At 39.8% G+C, this 13,331-nt stretch overlaps 1 protein-coding gene and 4 non-coding genes across 5 annotated transcripts; all 5 read left to right on the forward strand.

Annotated features, from left to right (window-relative positions):
- The first annotated feature begins 40 nt into the window (after positions 1-40).
- Positions 41-5,294, forward strand: LOC112556821 (gamma-aminobutyric acid receptor-associated protein). Its single transcript, XM_025226192.1, has 3 exons — positions 41-223; positions 2,972-3,169; positions 3,818-5,294. Exons 1-3 carry the CDS (start codon positions 134-136, stop codon positions 3,881-3,883), a joined length of 354 nt encoding a protein of 117 aa, XP_025081977.1. The 5' UTR covers positions 41-133; the 3' UTR covers positions 3,884-5,294.
- Positions 5,295-7,016: 1,722 nt separating this feature from the next.
- Positions 7,017-7,154, forward strand: LOC112558414. Its single transcript, XR_003098150.1, has one exon. It is a non-coding gene; the product is annotated as a U4 spliceosomal RNA (small nuclear RNA).
- A 682-nt stretch (positions 7,155-7,836) lies between these two features.
- On the forward strand, positions 7,837-7,974 carry LOC112558413. Its single transcript, XR_003098149.1, has one exon. It is a non-coding gene; the product is annotated as a U4 spliceosomal RNA (small nuclear RNA).
- Positions 7,975-11,870: 3,896 nt separating this feature from the next.
- LOC112558412 lies at positions 11,871-12,008 on the forward strand. The gene has a single exon (XR_003098148.1). It is a non-coding gene; the product is annotated as a U4 spliceosomal RNA (small nuclear RNA).
- Positions 12,009-12,589: 581 nt separating this feature from the next.
- On the forward strand, positions 12,590-12,727 carry LOC112558415. The gene has a single exon (XR_003098151.1). It is a non-coding gene; the product is annotated as a U4 spliceosomal RNA (small nuclear RNA).
- Positions 12,728-13,331: the final 604 nt, after the last annotated feature.

The following is a 13,331-nucleotide window of genomic DNA, read 5'->3' on the forward strand; positions in this document are numbered from 1 at the left end:
TCTATATTTTGTCTGCACATTGATTTCTCTGTTTACGTAGGAACATCGTCAGGCGCCATTTTAACCATCTGCAAGAAACCAACAGCTGAACACTAAACTGTAAAGCACATTTAGTACGAAATCTGTGTACACCATGAAGTGGCAGTACAAAGAAGAACATCCCTTCGAAAAAAGGCGAGCTGAGGGAGAGAAAATCAGGAAAAAGTATCCTGATCGTGTTCCAGTGAGTTGATATTTTGATTTGTGACGTATTATCACTAACGTTCTAGATTTTTTCGAAAAATGCCTTGCATCAGAAACAGCCTTTAAGTACGCTGTTTGGAAAGAATGATTGGCGTGAAGATGTGAGAAGTATGTAAATATAATACATTTAAATGCTCTTTTAGAGGGAATTTTTTTAAATCTTATTTTAAGGTGTACGGATCCATGCAACTTGCAAGTTGTTCTAAGTATGTTTACAACTGTACACTAAAGTCAGATACAATGTAAACCCCAAAACTGCTCTTGAGTACCGTGCCTCAGTTACAGTATTTGGTGAAAGATTTTACATTCAAGAGAAAGGATAATGGAATCAGTATGTATTGTGCGTGTGATTTTTCGCGTGGTGCGGACTGCTAGCGCCCAGTCGTCTCCAATAACTACTCGGACAATAGGCAGGGTAGACATCACAGGCAATGCCGACTACCCTGGCAATAAAGCGTCTTCTTCACCCGACCATTTTTATTGCTATTTTGTCTTTCTCTATATCTCTTATATTTCTTTCCTAATAAGCGGGGATATCAATATTCGGTTTGTAGTCTGTGCCCAGATGACAGCAGCTGGATCAGCACTATTAGAGATGGTATGCATAGCGATTTCCTGCATGGTGAGGCTTGGTTACACTTGTCATGGATATTTTGGAAGTGTGTAATACATCCATCCAACAAGTGCCTTAGTCTCACAGGGTCACCATTGCAATGTTTGATATACCAGTAAACATGATTCCTGACCGCCATTGTATTGTCATTGAGCTGAGGGAGCCATGTCTCGCCGAGGTTCATTGTATTACCTTGCGCCAGTTTTTCTCATCCCAACTTTTATACTTTTAGCACCATGCCACCCCTCGTTAATGTTTCTAACATCTTTTGTTCTCACTAACTTATTAATTGCCACGTTACGGTTGAGAACATCCTCTGGAATGATGACATCTTAGACATTCATACTTTCATACATCCTGTTGCACCCACTGCCTGGTGCGGCTGTTTGCACACGTCATCATCTTTGGTGATTTGCTTTTGGGTCGATACTGCCAGAGTAACATTATTAGTGTGATGTGAAGTTTTTTGACATGCGTGCCTTGCATCTGTCCTTACACTGATCCTAACTGCGACAGACTGGCACTTCAAAAAGTCTCTGACTGCATATCCGTGGCAGCTTTCTTCTCAAAGATGTATTATTTACATGTCCCAAATTGGTAAACTTAGCAAATTTTGTATATTGAATGGGAATAATCCCTGATGTACTGCAGGTACATTCTTTTCACTTACAGAATTGAATAACCGTCACCTAGCAGAGACTAGTTACAGAATACAGACGATACTATGTCCGTTAGGACAACCAAACATGATCAGCGCATGTCCACCCATTTTTGAAATCTTTGCTTGGAGCAAAGAGGTGCATGAGACTCAATGTGACCTACAATGTCCTTCACCTTGTCGAACTCACCAACAAACATAGACCGTTGTGCCGCTGTTGAAGATGGTGAATGGGCCCTGTGTTACAGGTGTTTTGTTGCCCATTTGTAAAGGTACGAACATCATCCAAACACATGAACTTTTGTCGAGTCACCAGGGGAATAAACTGAAAATATTGAATATTATCATCCCTTATGAGTAAAGAAAGATACAGTGGAACCTTGGCCAGCAACCACAATCCGTTCTGGAAAGTTAGTCAGTATCCGAAACAATTTTCCCCATAAGAAATAAAGGAAATAGATTAAATTGATTCCCAGCACCTGTTGACTCGCTAATACATGATAATATACACTTATGACTCCTTCATACTTTGAAATCATTTCCTTTTTCAATTCAGTTGTTGGCTGCTTCCTTTTCATTTCCTTGCTACTATTGCTCTTAATCTTTGGAGCCATGATTGAGAGTTATATTATTAAAATAAAGCACAAAAATCACTAAAGCAGGATGCGCACAGATAAAGATAACAAATGTCCGATCGTAACTGCGTCTTGAGCGCAAATAATGCTTGGTCTGAGATGCTGGTCAGTCATGTGTGGGTGAAGTGCCTTTTCGGTATCTGGTGCTAATCTTTAGCGAAAATTTTGGTTGTTATCCGAAATGTTTGCTATTGGAGGTGTTCGCTAGCCGAGATTCCACTGTATAGATATATAAAGACAGACAAAAGCAATCAAGTTTTAAAATTCAGTTGTGCTTGTGTCATTTCCGCTGTTCATCTTTTTCTCCCAAATTTTTTTTTTCTCTCTATTTTATGGAGAATACATTCAATTGTCGGTCCTAACCCTGACAGTATGTTCAGCTGGAAACTGTTTCACTTCAGCTTTCTAAACGCCAACAGCAAATACTAGGCTGAGAAGGATGTTTTATTGCCTGTGATCTCCACCCTGCCTCAGGGTCAGCGTAGCAGTTAGGGAAAACTGCTTGTTAAAGTCAGCACCGTGTACTCCTACCTTCCTTTGCATGGGAGAAACCATTTAAAAAAACGCCCACAAGAAGTTCTGCCTTTAACTATTAGAGTACTGATATACGCCAATTCCAATGAAAGTTTTCAAATTGAGTAGTGTATATGCAGTGTAAAATCTTGTGGGTATAGTTTCTTTAATGTTGTGTTTGTTTTTTTCAAACTTCAGGAGCAGCATATGCTTCTGTATGTACGTTTATTGAAAATTTTAAGTTTTTTTATTATTATTGAATATTGCTGAATTATCATTATATATGTTAATAAATTGATGTTGTTTCAGGTAATTGTGGAAAAAGCTCCAAAGGCTCGTGTTGGCGATCTGGACAAAAAGAAATATTTGGTACCTTCTGACCTGACAGTTGGTCAGTTCTACTTCCTGATTCGCAAACGTATTCACTTGCGACCAGAAGATGCTTTATTCTTCTTTGTCAACAATGTCATTCCTCCCACCTCAGCAACAATGGGTGCCCTATATCAGGTACCTTATCATGGGTTGTCGTCTGTATATACATCAGAAAATTGAAAATGAAGAGCAAACAAGTATTATGCATAACTGAATAATGTTATTAACATAAAAATTAGGAGTATAAAAGTATAATATATTTTGTTAGGTACAGTTGTCTTTTGTTTTTATTTTTTCCATTTGGTTTTCACATATAACTTTCAGGTAGTCTTTTTGCCTAAGATTCTTAGGATAGCCTCTATCTTTAAATTAAAAAATTGCACACTTCTTATGTCCACATGTCATGGCAAGGATGGTTCAAACAACACACTCGCACCAGACGATTGCGCGTTCTTTGAACAAACAATAAAACGATTCACTGAGGCCGTCCATTTCATAATAATTTTGTTATTGAGTAGCTCAAGATTTTACAGACTACAGCACAAATACTTATTTGTAACAATTCGCCTTCACAAAGCGTTATTAAGGCAACAAAAAATCTAAAAGATATATGCAGTGTTTACATCTGGGCGCTCCCTGCAATCCGTGTCTCAGCATGGTCCTTTTAAGGTCCTTACTTGGCATAATTCTTGATTCCTGGGAACCCCGTATTGATCTGGGATCTTTTATATGTAAATTGGTCTTCCCCTCAAGTACTGTTATTCTTGTTTTTTTTTTTTTCAGGAACACCATGAAGAAGACTTTTTCTTGTACATCGCTTACAGTGATGAGAGTGTCTATGGTGCTTAGCTGCCCAAAGGCCACCATGTCAGCTTCAGTCACCGTCTGCTAGCTGCAACTTCATTGTGTACATAGCATCTCGCCTGAAACTGTGGCTTTTGACATCTGGCATTCCCTATTTTCCACAAAAACAGGATTGTCACTGAAATCTGGAATCCTGTCCTGTACCCAGACAGAATATTTTCTCCACTTAGAGCCTCCCTCAGTCCCTTTCCACTTTACACTTATCTGAACAGAGAATAAATAAATAAAAGAAAGTGAGAGAGATGCGTAGTATCATTGGACGGCATGGTGTGGAAGAATGCGTAGAAGATACGTGCTTTTTTTTTTTTTCTTTCACCTCTTCCTTCAAAGTGATTAGCATCATTTTTCAAGTGGCCAGAAATTGACAGGAACCGTTTGTCCTTTTGAACATGTGAGGAAAGTGTTCTGTCTGGGGTGAAAGAAAAGCTTAAAAGGAAATGCATCATAGAGTTGCATGCCTTGCCGTAAGCCAGTTGTGATAATCATGATTGATTTAAAAATAAAACTTATGTAAATATTCATCATGTCTTGCGCCTTATGTTTCTTATTTTCCTCTAAAGTTTTTTTTGTTGTAAATATGCACTTACTAAGAGATATAGTGGTAAATTTAATTTTATTTTAAATGGCTTCATATCTTTCTACTGTCTTGTCCTTCCCCATCCCCAGTGTATATTGCACGATCTACAAATAATCTTTTTTTTGCTTTGCTGCAAAAGGCCAAGCATTCGACCTCCAAAAAGAAACAATTTGGCTAAAGATTTTTTTTTTGGTATACCATTAAGATATTTTGATATATTGATAAATATGCTTATAACGAGTTATTTTTCATTGGGTAGTATTTTTCAGGTAAGACATCAAAGCACTGAGGTAATTATTTTTGGAAAAATCAGTATCACCAGATTTTAAGCAATTCTGATTGAAGAAGCTTGTAACTGAAGCAAAACTTGCCACTCGTTTTTTGTACACCTTCACAGAAATGACTTTCTAGGCAGAGTATTCATCAGAACTCTTAGTTGAAAATTGTCTTTGGGTGTATTGCATGTAGATAGGGTTCTGAATAAAAAGTGCAAAATGTATTTCAGTTGCAGATAATTCAACTTCCCAACCAAAAAACAAAAAAATTGTCAATAAAACTGTGCTTTGTTTTATATCATTTACCTGCAATTGTTCATAATTTTATAGCATAAGTTGAAACCAAATACAAATTTTTTTGGTTTTGTTATATCGCATGTGTCTGATAAAGACCTTTTTCTGTAAATATTTTTGTTTTCAAAAGTAAATCATTAAAGTTTACTTAGATGTATTTTTAGTCAGAGATTGGTGTTGTCTGCTTTGCAATATGGGAGGATAATACATGATTGACCAGGGCTTTGGAAATAAAAGACTACATCTTATTGATGTCTCTTCAGGTTTTGTTATTAGTGGTCTGAAGTTCAGCATGTTGAGATGTTGTGTATAAAATTATTCCAGCTTTACAAATACAGTATCCGAAAGTGACAATGACACTAATGCAACTTAAGCCATTTCTGCAACTGTAAAATGCACTTGTTAAACAGAAAGCATAAATGTATGCACAAATAATTAAAGGACTGAAAACAACAAACTTGTGTGGTGGGTGTCTACAGTTGAATTTTTGCTTGGGTCCCCAGCAGTTCATGGTCCGACTGCACAGAGCTACCGTTTGCCATTTCACATTATTTTCAAACAGGAACTTCATGAGCATGAAAGCTGCCTGTAAGCTTGATCGAGTCGTCACAAGGCCGTGCATTGTGGAGTCATTAGGGATGAAGCACATACAATATAGGTGCTATGTGGATTTCTTTTATTTAAATCGTTGAAGTGTGCACGCAACCAAAATTAAACCCAGCACAGATTTCAGTTAATGCTAATTACCCTAGACTGAAAATGCATATAGCTATATACGCATCAGCCGCTTTCCTTATTGACATAGTTCGCACACGATAAGAGCTTACCAATAAAAATTCTGTAATCTATTTCAAGCGTAAAGTATAAGTCTGAAAAGTTGCATGCTTTGTGTAAAAAAATACTTGACATGGGGACTATACGCATGCGCATTATTACACAGAGCACTGCATGGAGACAGAACATCAGACTTAATTGGTGATGTAATTATTGACTAATCGGAAAGAATTTGCATGACGCACGTTTCACAACGTCCAAAGTAACAGTCGCGCCACCGAGGTAAGTGTACATTGTTTGTCAACGAAAAGAATGCTCGCGTGAGAATATTAATTACTTGTAAAACTGATGGCAAAACGTTGGTGGGGGTTTGCTCTTAGTCACATTGTACTCTGTTTTAGTTAATACAATTTGTTTGAAACAAAACATAGTGTTGAGCTTAGACGGCTTCATATGGTTGCAGCAAGTTACAGCACATGCAGGAGTTAATTATCATTTAAAGAATAATAAGTTTAATTTACGTCGACAGCTACAACAGCTCGACACTATTTCACTCTACGTGCATTCACACTAAAAACATTTCGACCTCAGTTAAAGCCGGTAAAAAGATTATATGACATTTTCTGCTGGCCCAAAATTAAGCACTTCAGCATATCAGAAATCTTAGCTATAAATTACATCCGCACATATCATCATCGGTGGCGCAGAAGCATATATGGGGCAAATTACATACTGACAGTGAACGACGTTTACATTCTTGTCTCAGTATCTTTTTGAGGGGATGGCTGCCCCTTTCGCCACCCCCCCCCCTTTGTTGGTTTCTACGCTACTAAGCATTACACAGTTCAACCACGAACTTGTAGTAGTTGTAGTATACATTCATAGTTCAGCCCTAACTTGTACACAACTTTCTCTCACATTCACGTTCAAATCCTTTAGGCTTTGAAATAGAGTTGCTTCCCTTGCTCATTTGCAGTCTACGATTTAAAGAATTTATTGAAACGTATTAATTTTACAATCTCTGTTCAGTTATATTAAACAACTTCATTTAATACCGCCATTAAAAGCATTTAAGCTATCAAACATTTTTGTACTAAGTAAATTTTATCCATAATGACGAATAAATGTTCAGAAAAAACACCCGCGATTTCATAGATAAGTTTTTGAGGCAGTGACCGGTGTGACGTGAAGTACCTTTAGCTTTGCGCAGTGGCGGTACCATAGCCGATGAGGTTTATCCGAGGCGTGGTTATTGCTAGTTGAAAACTAACCCCAATACCCCGCGCTGACGACCCTTGTGGTCGGCATGCGCAATTTTTAACGGTTCCCCAGGGAGCTTTCTTAATAAATCAATGTCAGTTGTGGAATAGTAAATACTCGGTAAATAATGTCGCCATCAGTTTAGATAAATTATCGGCGACAGCGTACTTGGATTAATCGTGAGTCATTACTGCTGAGTGTTTATACTACAGAATGTTGGGATTAACAATTATCAGAATGAACTTCGCCCTTGTGTACCTTCTCGCTACCTCCTTGCACGAAGTGTTTCGGGCAGTTCTTTCTGTGCGTGTCGCACCTGTTTACAGAGTTGGCTGATTATGGCGTGATGAAACCTTCATTCGGCGTAAACCAACAAATTCCTCCAAACTCTTTAACAATTAAGGTCCTAACAAAAAACAAAAAACCCCACGAACATTACGTTTTGTGTGTTGTGTGTGTTGACTGTTGAGCTACACAACTGTGAAGTTTAATCAGTTTACCGGTTACTTTGAGTTATTTCCCCTCCTTGAAAATATATGATGTTTCAAATAATTATTAACATTGGCTAAATTATAACTGTTTCTTGCATAATATACGCACATTTGCTTTGAAATATATGCGTATAGTCAATATTACAGATAATATTGCTGTCTATGATGGCATAAGACATGAATAAGCAATGAAATGCATGAGAATTGAACACCAGCCATTTTACATTTAAGCCTTTGAGGTAGTCGCTGGTGACAAGCATCATCGTTAGCTTTGCGCAGTGGCGGTACCATAGCCGATGAGGTTTATCCGAGGCGTGGTTATTGCTAGTTGAAAACTAACCCCAATACCCCGCGCTGACGACCCTTGTGGTCGGCACGCGCAATTTTTCGCGGTTCCCCAGGGAACTTGATAAACAATTCAAAGTCAGTATTATTTAGAGCTGAGTGTGAGATAACCTTCAATTTTTCGCGGTTCCCCAGGGAACTTGGTAAACAATTCAAAGTCAGTACTACGTCTCAACGTCTCTGGTACTACTCAGGGCCGAGCGTGAATTAAAAACAATTAGAACGGAATCATACGTCATTATCCCTTTACGATAAGGTTATTCGCATATGGCAAAGGAAAAAATTAACCGATATTTGTACGAATTTGTTTTAAGTCTGTAATCAAGCAAACCGCTTAAAAATATCAGTCGTGCATAACGATACTCACAGTTCGTATCCAACTATCTTAAGGTTGTCGCATCTCCAGCCAACTAGAATCCAAATAACACAAATTTTACTTACAAAATTTACTTACTAGTGAATCGGTTGAACTTTCCCCGAGGGGGATGGGAAGAAAGATTTTGGTCGCTCCGCGTAACTCAGCGATTGACGACACTAGAAGGCCGTACACCAGCGGTTCTCAACCTTTTACTTGTGGCGACCCCCTTGACGAACACCGGTACGTCCGCGACCCCCTTTAGCCAGCGAGGTCGGTGGAAGAGCGGGGGGGGGGGGGGGGAGCCTTAGCTAACGTCGAACGCCGCGTCGAGGAAATCAACAACGGAAGAACAAAGTTCGTATCTGCAAGAAGTATAACTGTTAATGAAATTTTACTAAAGCAAATTCTGCGGTGCTAATAAATATTATTTTATTGGACACTCACTTTGATTAATGAGAAGGTTGAGCCTGCTTGCTGTGGCATAGAGAAGCGAACCTGTGTGCGATGTTCGTACCCACTGCTATTCGCAGCTCAGCCTCTGCGTCCACACGATTTCTGTATTTCGACTTCAGTGCTGCCAATGCTGAAAATCCTTGCTCACACATATATGAAGTTGAAAATGGCAGCAGAACTTTCATTGCTTTCTCAGAAAGGAGAGGATATTCACCGTTGACGCTAATCCCGAATGTTGGCACTGGTGTTGTGTGGAAGACCATTTTCAGGGATTGGTCACTCGAAAGGTCGATGAGCTGCTCTTCTTCTTCTGGGGACAACCCGCTTGTGCTAGGATCAGCCAGAAATGGATTACGAATCCAATCGTATTTAGTCACATCAATTTCAGCGAAGTAATGCTGAAACCTTTCTTGCAGTCCGTTTAGATGGGCAATAATTACATTTTTCACCTGATCAAGATTCAAGTTGTCAGCCTTGCACTTACACAAGCACGGAAACACATCAAAAATATTTTCTTGGCTTATCTTTTGCGTTCACAACGAAATTTTTCGGACGAAAGCATTCATCTTGTCAGTTGTTTGTAATATGGTGGTGTCTTTCCCTTGAATAGAAGTATTCACAACGTTCAGCTTCTCAAATATGTCCGATAAATATGCCATTAGCAGCAGCCATCGGTCGTTCTTAAGCCCCCACCCCGCACTGTCTGGTCATGGCCTTCGGTCAGGGACCTAGAGTACTAGGACTGAGCACGTGGAGGGCGAAAGGGTGTGAATGATGGACGTTTCCTGAATGTTTGCCTTTTAGATGTTTTTTTTCTAAAAAAAAGAGAGAGGTGTGACTGGAAAGGGAGAGGGGAGTCAGCGATGAGAGACTGGGGGAGAGAGAGGGCAAAAGGCGAGAGGAGGGAGATTGGAGGCTTAATTGTTGAGAGGGGGATTGTGTTTTGAGTTTTGGAAGTGAGAAGTCACTGCATGCCGAGACAGTGTACTTGAATAGGGAGAAGCGATTTGGAGTTTGATCGCCCTCACCACTCGGTTACACAATCTAAGCTAATTTCACTAATACCAGTATAAGAAACTTTTAAAAAAGGACCACCTTCGCGACCCCCTTGTAGGCACGTCGCGACCCCCCAGGGGGTCGCGCCCCACAGGTTGAGAACCGCTGCCGTACACGCTGGCCGTGTGATGAGGCGGTTTCCGGGGTCACAGCAGAGGTACTCTACGGTGAGTTCACGGGACCGACGGTGCCTATTAACAAATTCTCGATAAGCCCGTTGGTCGATCTTGCATAGTTAGCCCAAGTGCTGCTGGGTGTTGGACCGAAGGCGATTAAGGTGAGGTGATTCTTCCTCATCCAGAAGGGTTCCAGTTGAATCCGCCTATTCAAAAAACAAACAAACAAACAAACACACAAACCAACCAACCAACCAACCAACCAACCAACCAACCAACCAACCAACCAACCAAAACAACAACAAAGAAAAACAACAACATCCTTTTGGCGAGGTTAATCAAAAAGGGGCCAGTACCGCGCCGCATTCACCGTCGATCGACACTTCCCTGCTTGAATATATATTTTAGGAGAATAAAAGAGGATTTTGTTGCTCACAGTGTGATACATAGCAAACGTGTTGAAACCGTTACCTCCTTCAGGTACCTGGGAACTGTTTTTGATTGCCAGCTTAAATGGAATCTAAACACTGAACACATTGTTAAACGTGGCCAGCAAAGAAAATTAATGTACCTTCTGCGGAAGTTAAATAGTTTTTCAGTCAGTCAAGCAATTTTAGGCCGTTTCTACCAGTCGTTTATCTTTTTCATTTGTATGCTGGTTTCGCAATCTATCTGTCCATGATAGGAATGGTTTGAGTAGCATTGTCCACATCTGTTCTAAGATAATTGGTATCAAACAGAGGGACTTGACTTCCTTAATTCTGTGATCAACAACTATAGCTATAGGAAAGCTTCCCGCATTCTGTCAATACCTGAACATGTGCTAATTATTAGCGGGGGAATTTGTATTATTAAGTTCAGGTAAGCGCTATGCCATGCCTGTATGCAAGAGTAATAGGCATCTGAAATATATTGTGCCATCAGCACGATCGTGTTAACCCTTTCCCCTCTGACGTTCTCGTTATTTCTCCCATAGATTCTATCTACACTAGCAGTCCATAAGTCGCGAAGAGGTTAATGTCTACCGTCCGGACGGAATCGAATGGTATCATCCGTGCGAGGGAAGGTAGGAGTACACGCGGTCAGTCGTCTCCAATTACTACCCGGACAAAAGGCGGGGTAGACATCACAGGCACTGCAGACTCGCCTGGCAATAACACGTCTTAATTCCTCACCCTTGCTGTAGGGCAGTGGTTCTTAACCTTGTTTGAGGTACCGAACCCAGAAGTTTCATATGCACATTCACCGAACCCTTCTTTAGTGTCATCACGAATTGCGGGTGTGTCTTGACCTCCGTGGCTGAGGCTCCGCCGAACCCCTGAGATCGACTCACCGAACCCCTAGGGTTCGACCAAACCCCGGTTAAAAACTACTGCTGTAGGGTCTGAGCGCTGAGGTGAAACAACTTCTATCTGAACATACTGTCACAGGCACTATAACTTAGCAATACAACGTCTTTCTCAGCGGAGTAACTTGCTGTTGGCGTTTAGAAAGCTGAAGTGAAACGGTTTCCAACTGAACATACTGTCAGGGTTAAGCTTATAAACCTTAAGATATCAACAGCAAAAAGGTTAGGTTCATTGATCAATGATTTAATAGCTGTTTAATAAACTTTTTTCAGATCTTTGTTCTCCCCGGCACCCTACGCCCAGGTAGGTTCGGGAAAACATGCAGCCGTTTTCTCTCTCGCGTTCCCTTACGGCTGCCTTGGTCAAGGGAGACAACTAGAGCACCTGCCAAAAATTCAAACAGTTTATTCTATTGTCAAATAATTATCATAAATATCATATTATATTAAATATTTTGGCAGTATTTAACATAATAATAATAAACCACATAAGAAAAAAAATTGTAGTAATTGGTAGAAAGATATCTGAGCAAACTTAAGGAAATTAAATGCTATGCAGGAAATAAACACTCGCAAATTTGCAGCAAAAGCTTTGAGGTAGTCGCTGGTGACGTGCAGTATTTTTAGCTTTGCGCAGTGGCGGTACCATAGCCGATGAGGTTTATCCGAGGCGTGGTTATTGCTAGTTGAAAACTAACCCCAATACCCCGCGCTGACGACCCTTGTGGTCGGCATGCGCAATTTTTCGCGGTTCCTCAGGGAACTTTCTTAATAATTCAATGTCAGTAATGGATACTTGTGAAGGCGGCATAATGTTGGGTTAAAAAGTTACTCGAATGAACTTCGCCCTTGTGTACCTTCTCGCTACCTCCTTGCACAAAGTGTTTCGGGCAGTTCTTTCTGTGCGTGTCGCACCTGTTTACAGAGTTGGCTGATTATGGCGTGATGAAACCTTCATTCGGCGTAAACCACAAATTCCCCCCTCCAAATTCCTTTACAGTTAAGGTCCTAACAAAAAAGGAACATTACATTTTGTGTGTGTTGTAGGTACAAAATTGTGAAGTTTAACAGTTTACCGGTTACTCCTTTGAGTTATTTCCCCTACCTTCAAAATAAAGAATGTTTCAAATAATAATAGTTAATATATGCTAAAATATTATTGTTACTTGCATCATTCACGCATATATTCTTATAATTATACACTTATCGTGATTATTATAAATAATATTTTTTAAAAAAATGATGGCATAGGAAATCAATAAACAATGAAATACATGAGAAATGAACACCAGCTATTTTACAGATAAGCCCTTGAGGCAGTCGCTGGTGACGCCTATAGTCGTTAGCTTTGCGCAGTGGCGGTACCATAGCCGATGAGGTCTATCCGAGGCGTGGTTATTGCTTGTTGAAAACTAACCCCAATACCCCGCGCTGACGACCCTCGTGGTCGGCATGCGCAATTTTTCGCGGTTCCCCAGGGAACTTGATAAACAATTCAAAGTCAGTTAGATTAGTTCTGGTTCCAAACTTGATACTACATTTGAGAGGCAACCCTATAATGGTTGTCTTTTGGATCCGACACATTTAGAGAGGAATCTTACGTTGAAATTTAACACATTTCGACCTGGTTATCCTATCCGCGTATGCCAAATGAAAAATTTACCGATATTTGTACGATTTAGTTTTAGGTGTGTAATCAAGCAAACCGCTTTAACTTTCGATCTTATGCTAAGCATCACTTTTTGGTGGACATTTTTCATGTTCTTGCAGCAATTACACATACTCTTCTTAAATCATAACTTGCTTTATAACACGACTTTTATTTTTTTAATATGTGCATATTAGGTATTCAATGTTCATATACTTAATTGATTTTTTAATTTCAGTGACATTTAAATGTAACTAGCTGTGCATGTAAAATTTCCTAATCCTACACATTTCAAGAAAAATGGACTCGTAGACTGAGTTAACATATGATTCTCAAAAGACCATGGTGTGTTACTCCATGGTAGACAGACTGGGAAAGAGTAATAGCGGTACCAGAGAAAGTGTTCAGAGGCCATATATAGACGGAGATTTTTCTCAA

This window comes from Pomacea canaliculata, linkage group LG2 (assembly GCF_003073045.1).
Source record: "Pomacea canaliculata isolate SZHN2017 linkage group LG2, ASM307304v1, whole genome shotgun sequence".
In the NCBI taxonomy this organism is placed as follows: domain Eukaryota; kingdom Metazoa; phylum Mollusca; class Gastropoda; order Architaenioglossa; family Ampullariidae; genus Pomacea; species Pomacea canaliculata.

Bases quoted from the DNA above. Each gene is read 5' to 3' on its own strand.
- LOC112556821 (XM_025226192.1), top strand. From the start codon at position 134: ATGAAGTGGCAGTACAAAGAAGAACATCCCTTCGAAAAAAGGCGAGCT. The intron at 224-2,971 runs GTGAGTTGATAT...ATGTTGTTTCAG, and splicing joins AGTATCCTGATCGTGTTCCA to GTAATTGTGGAAAAAGCTCC. The intron at 3,170-3,817 runs GTACCTTATCAT...TTTTTTTTTCAG, and splicing joins CAATGGGTGCCCTATATCAG to GAACACCATGAAGAAGACTT.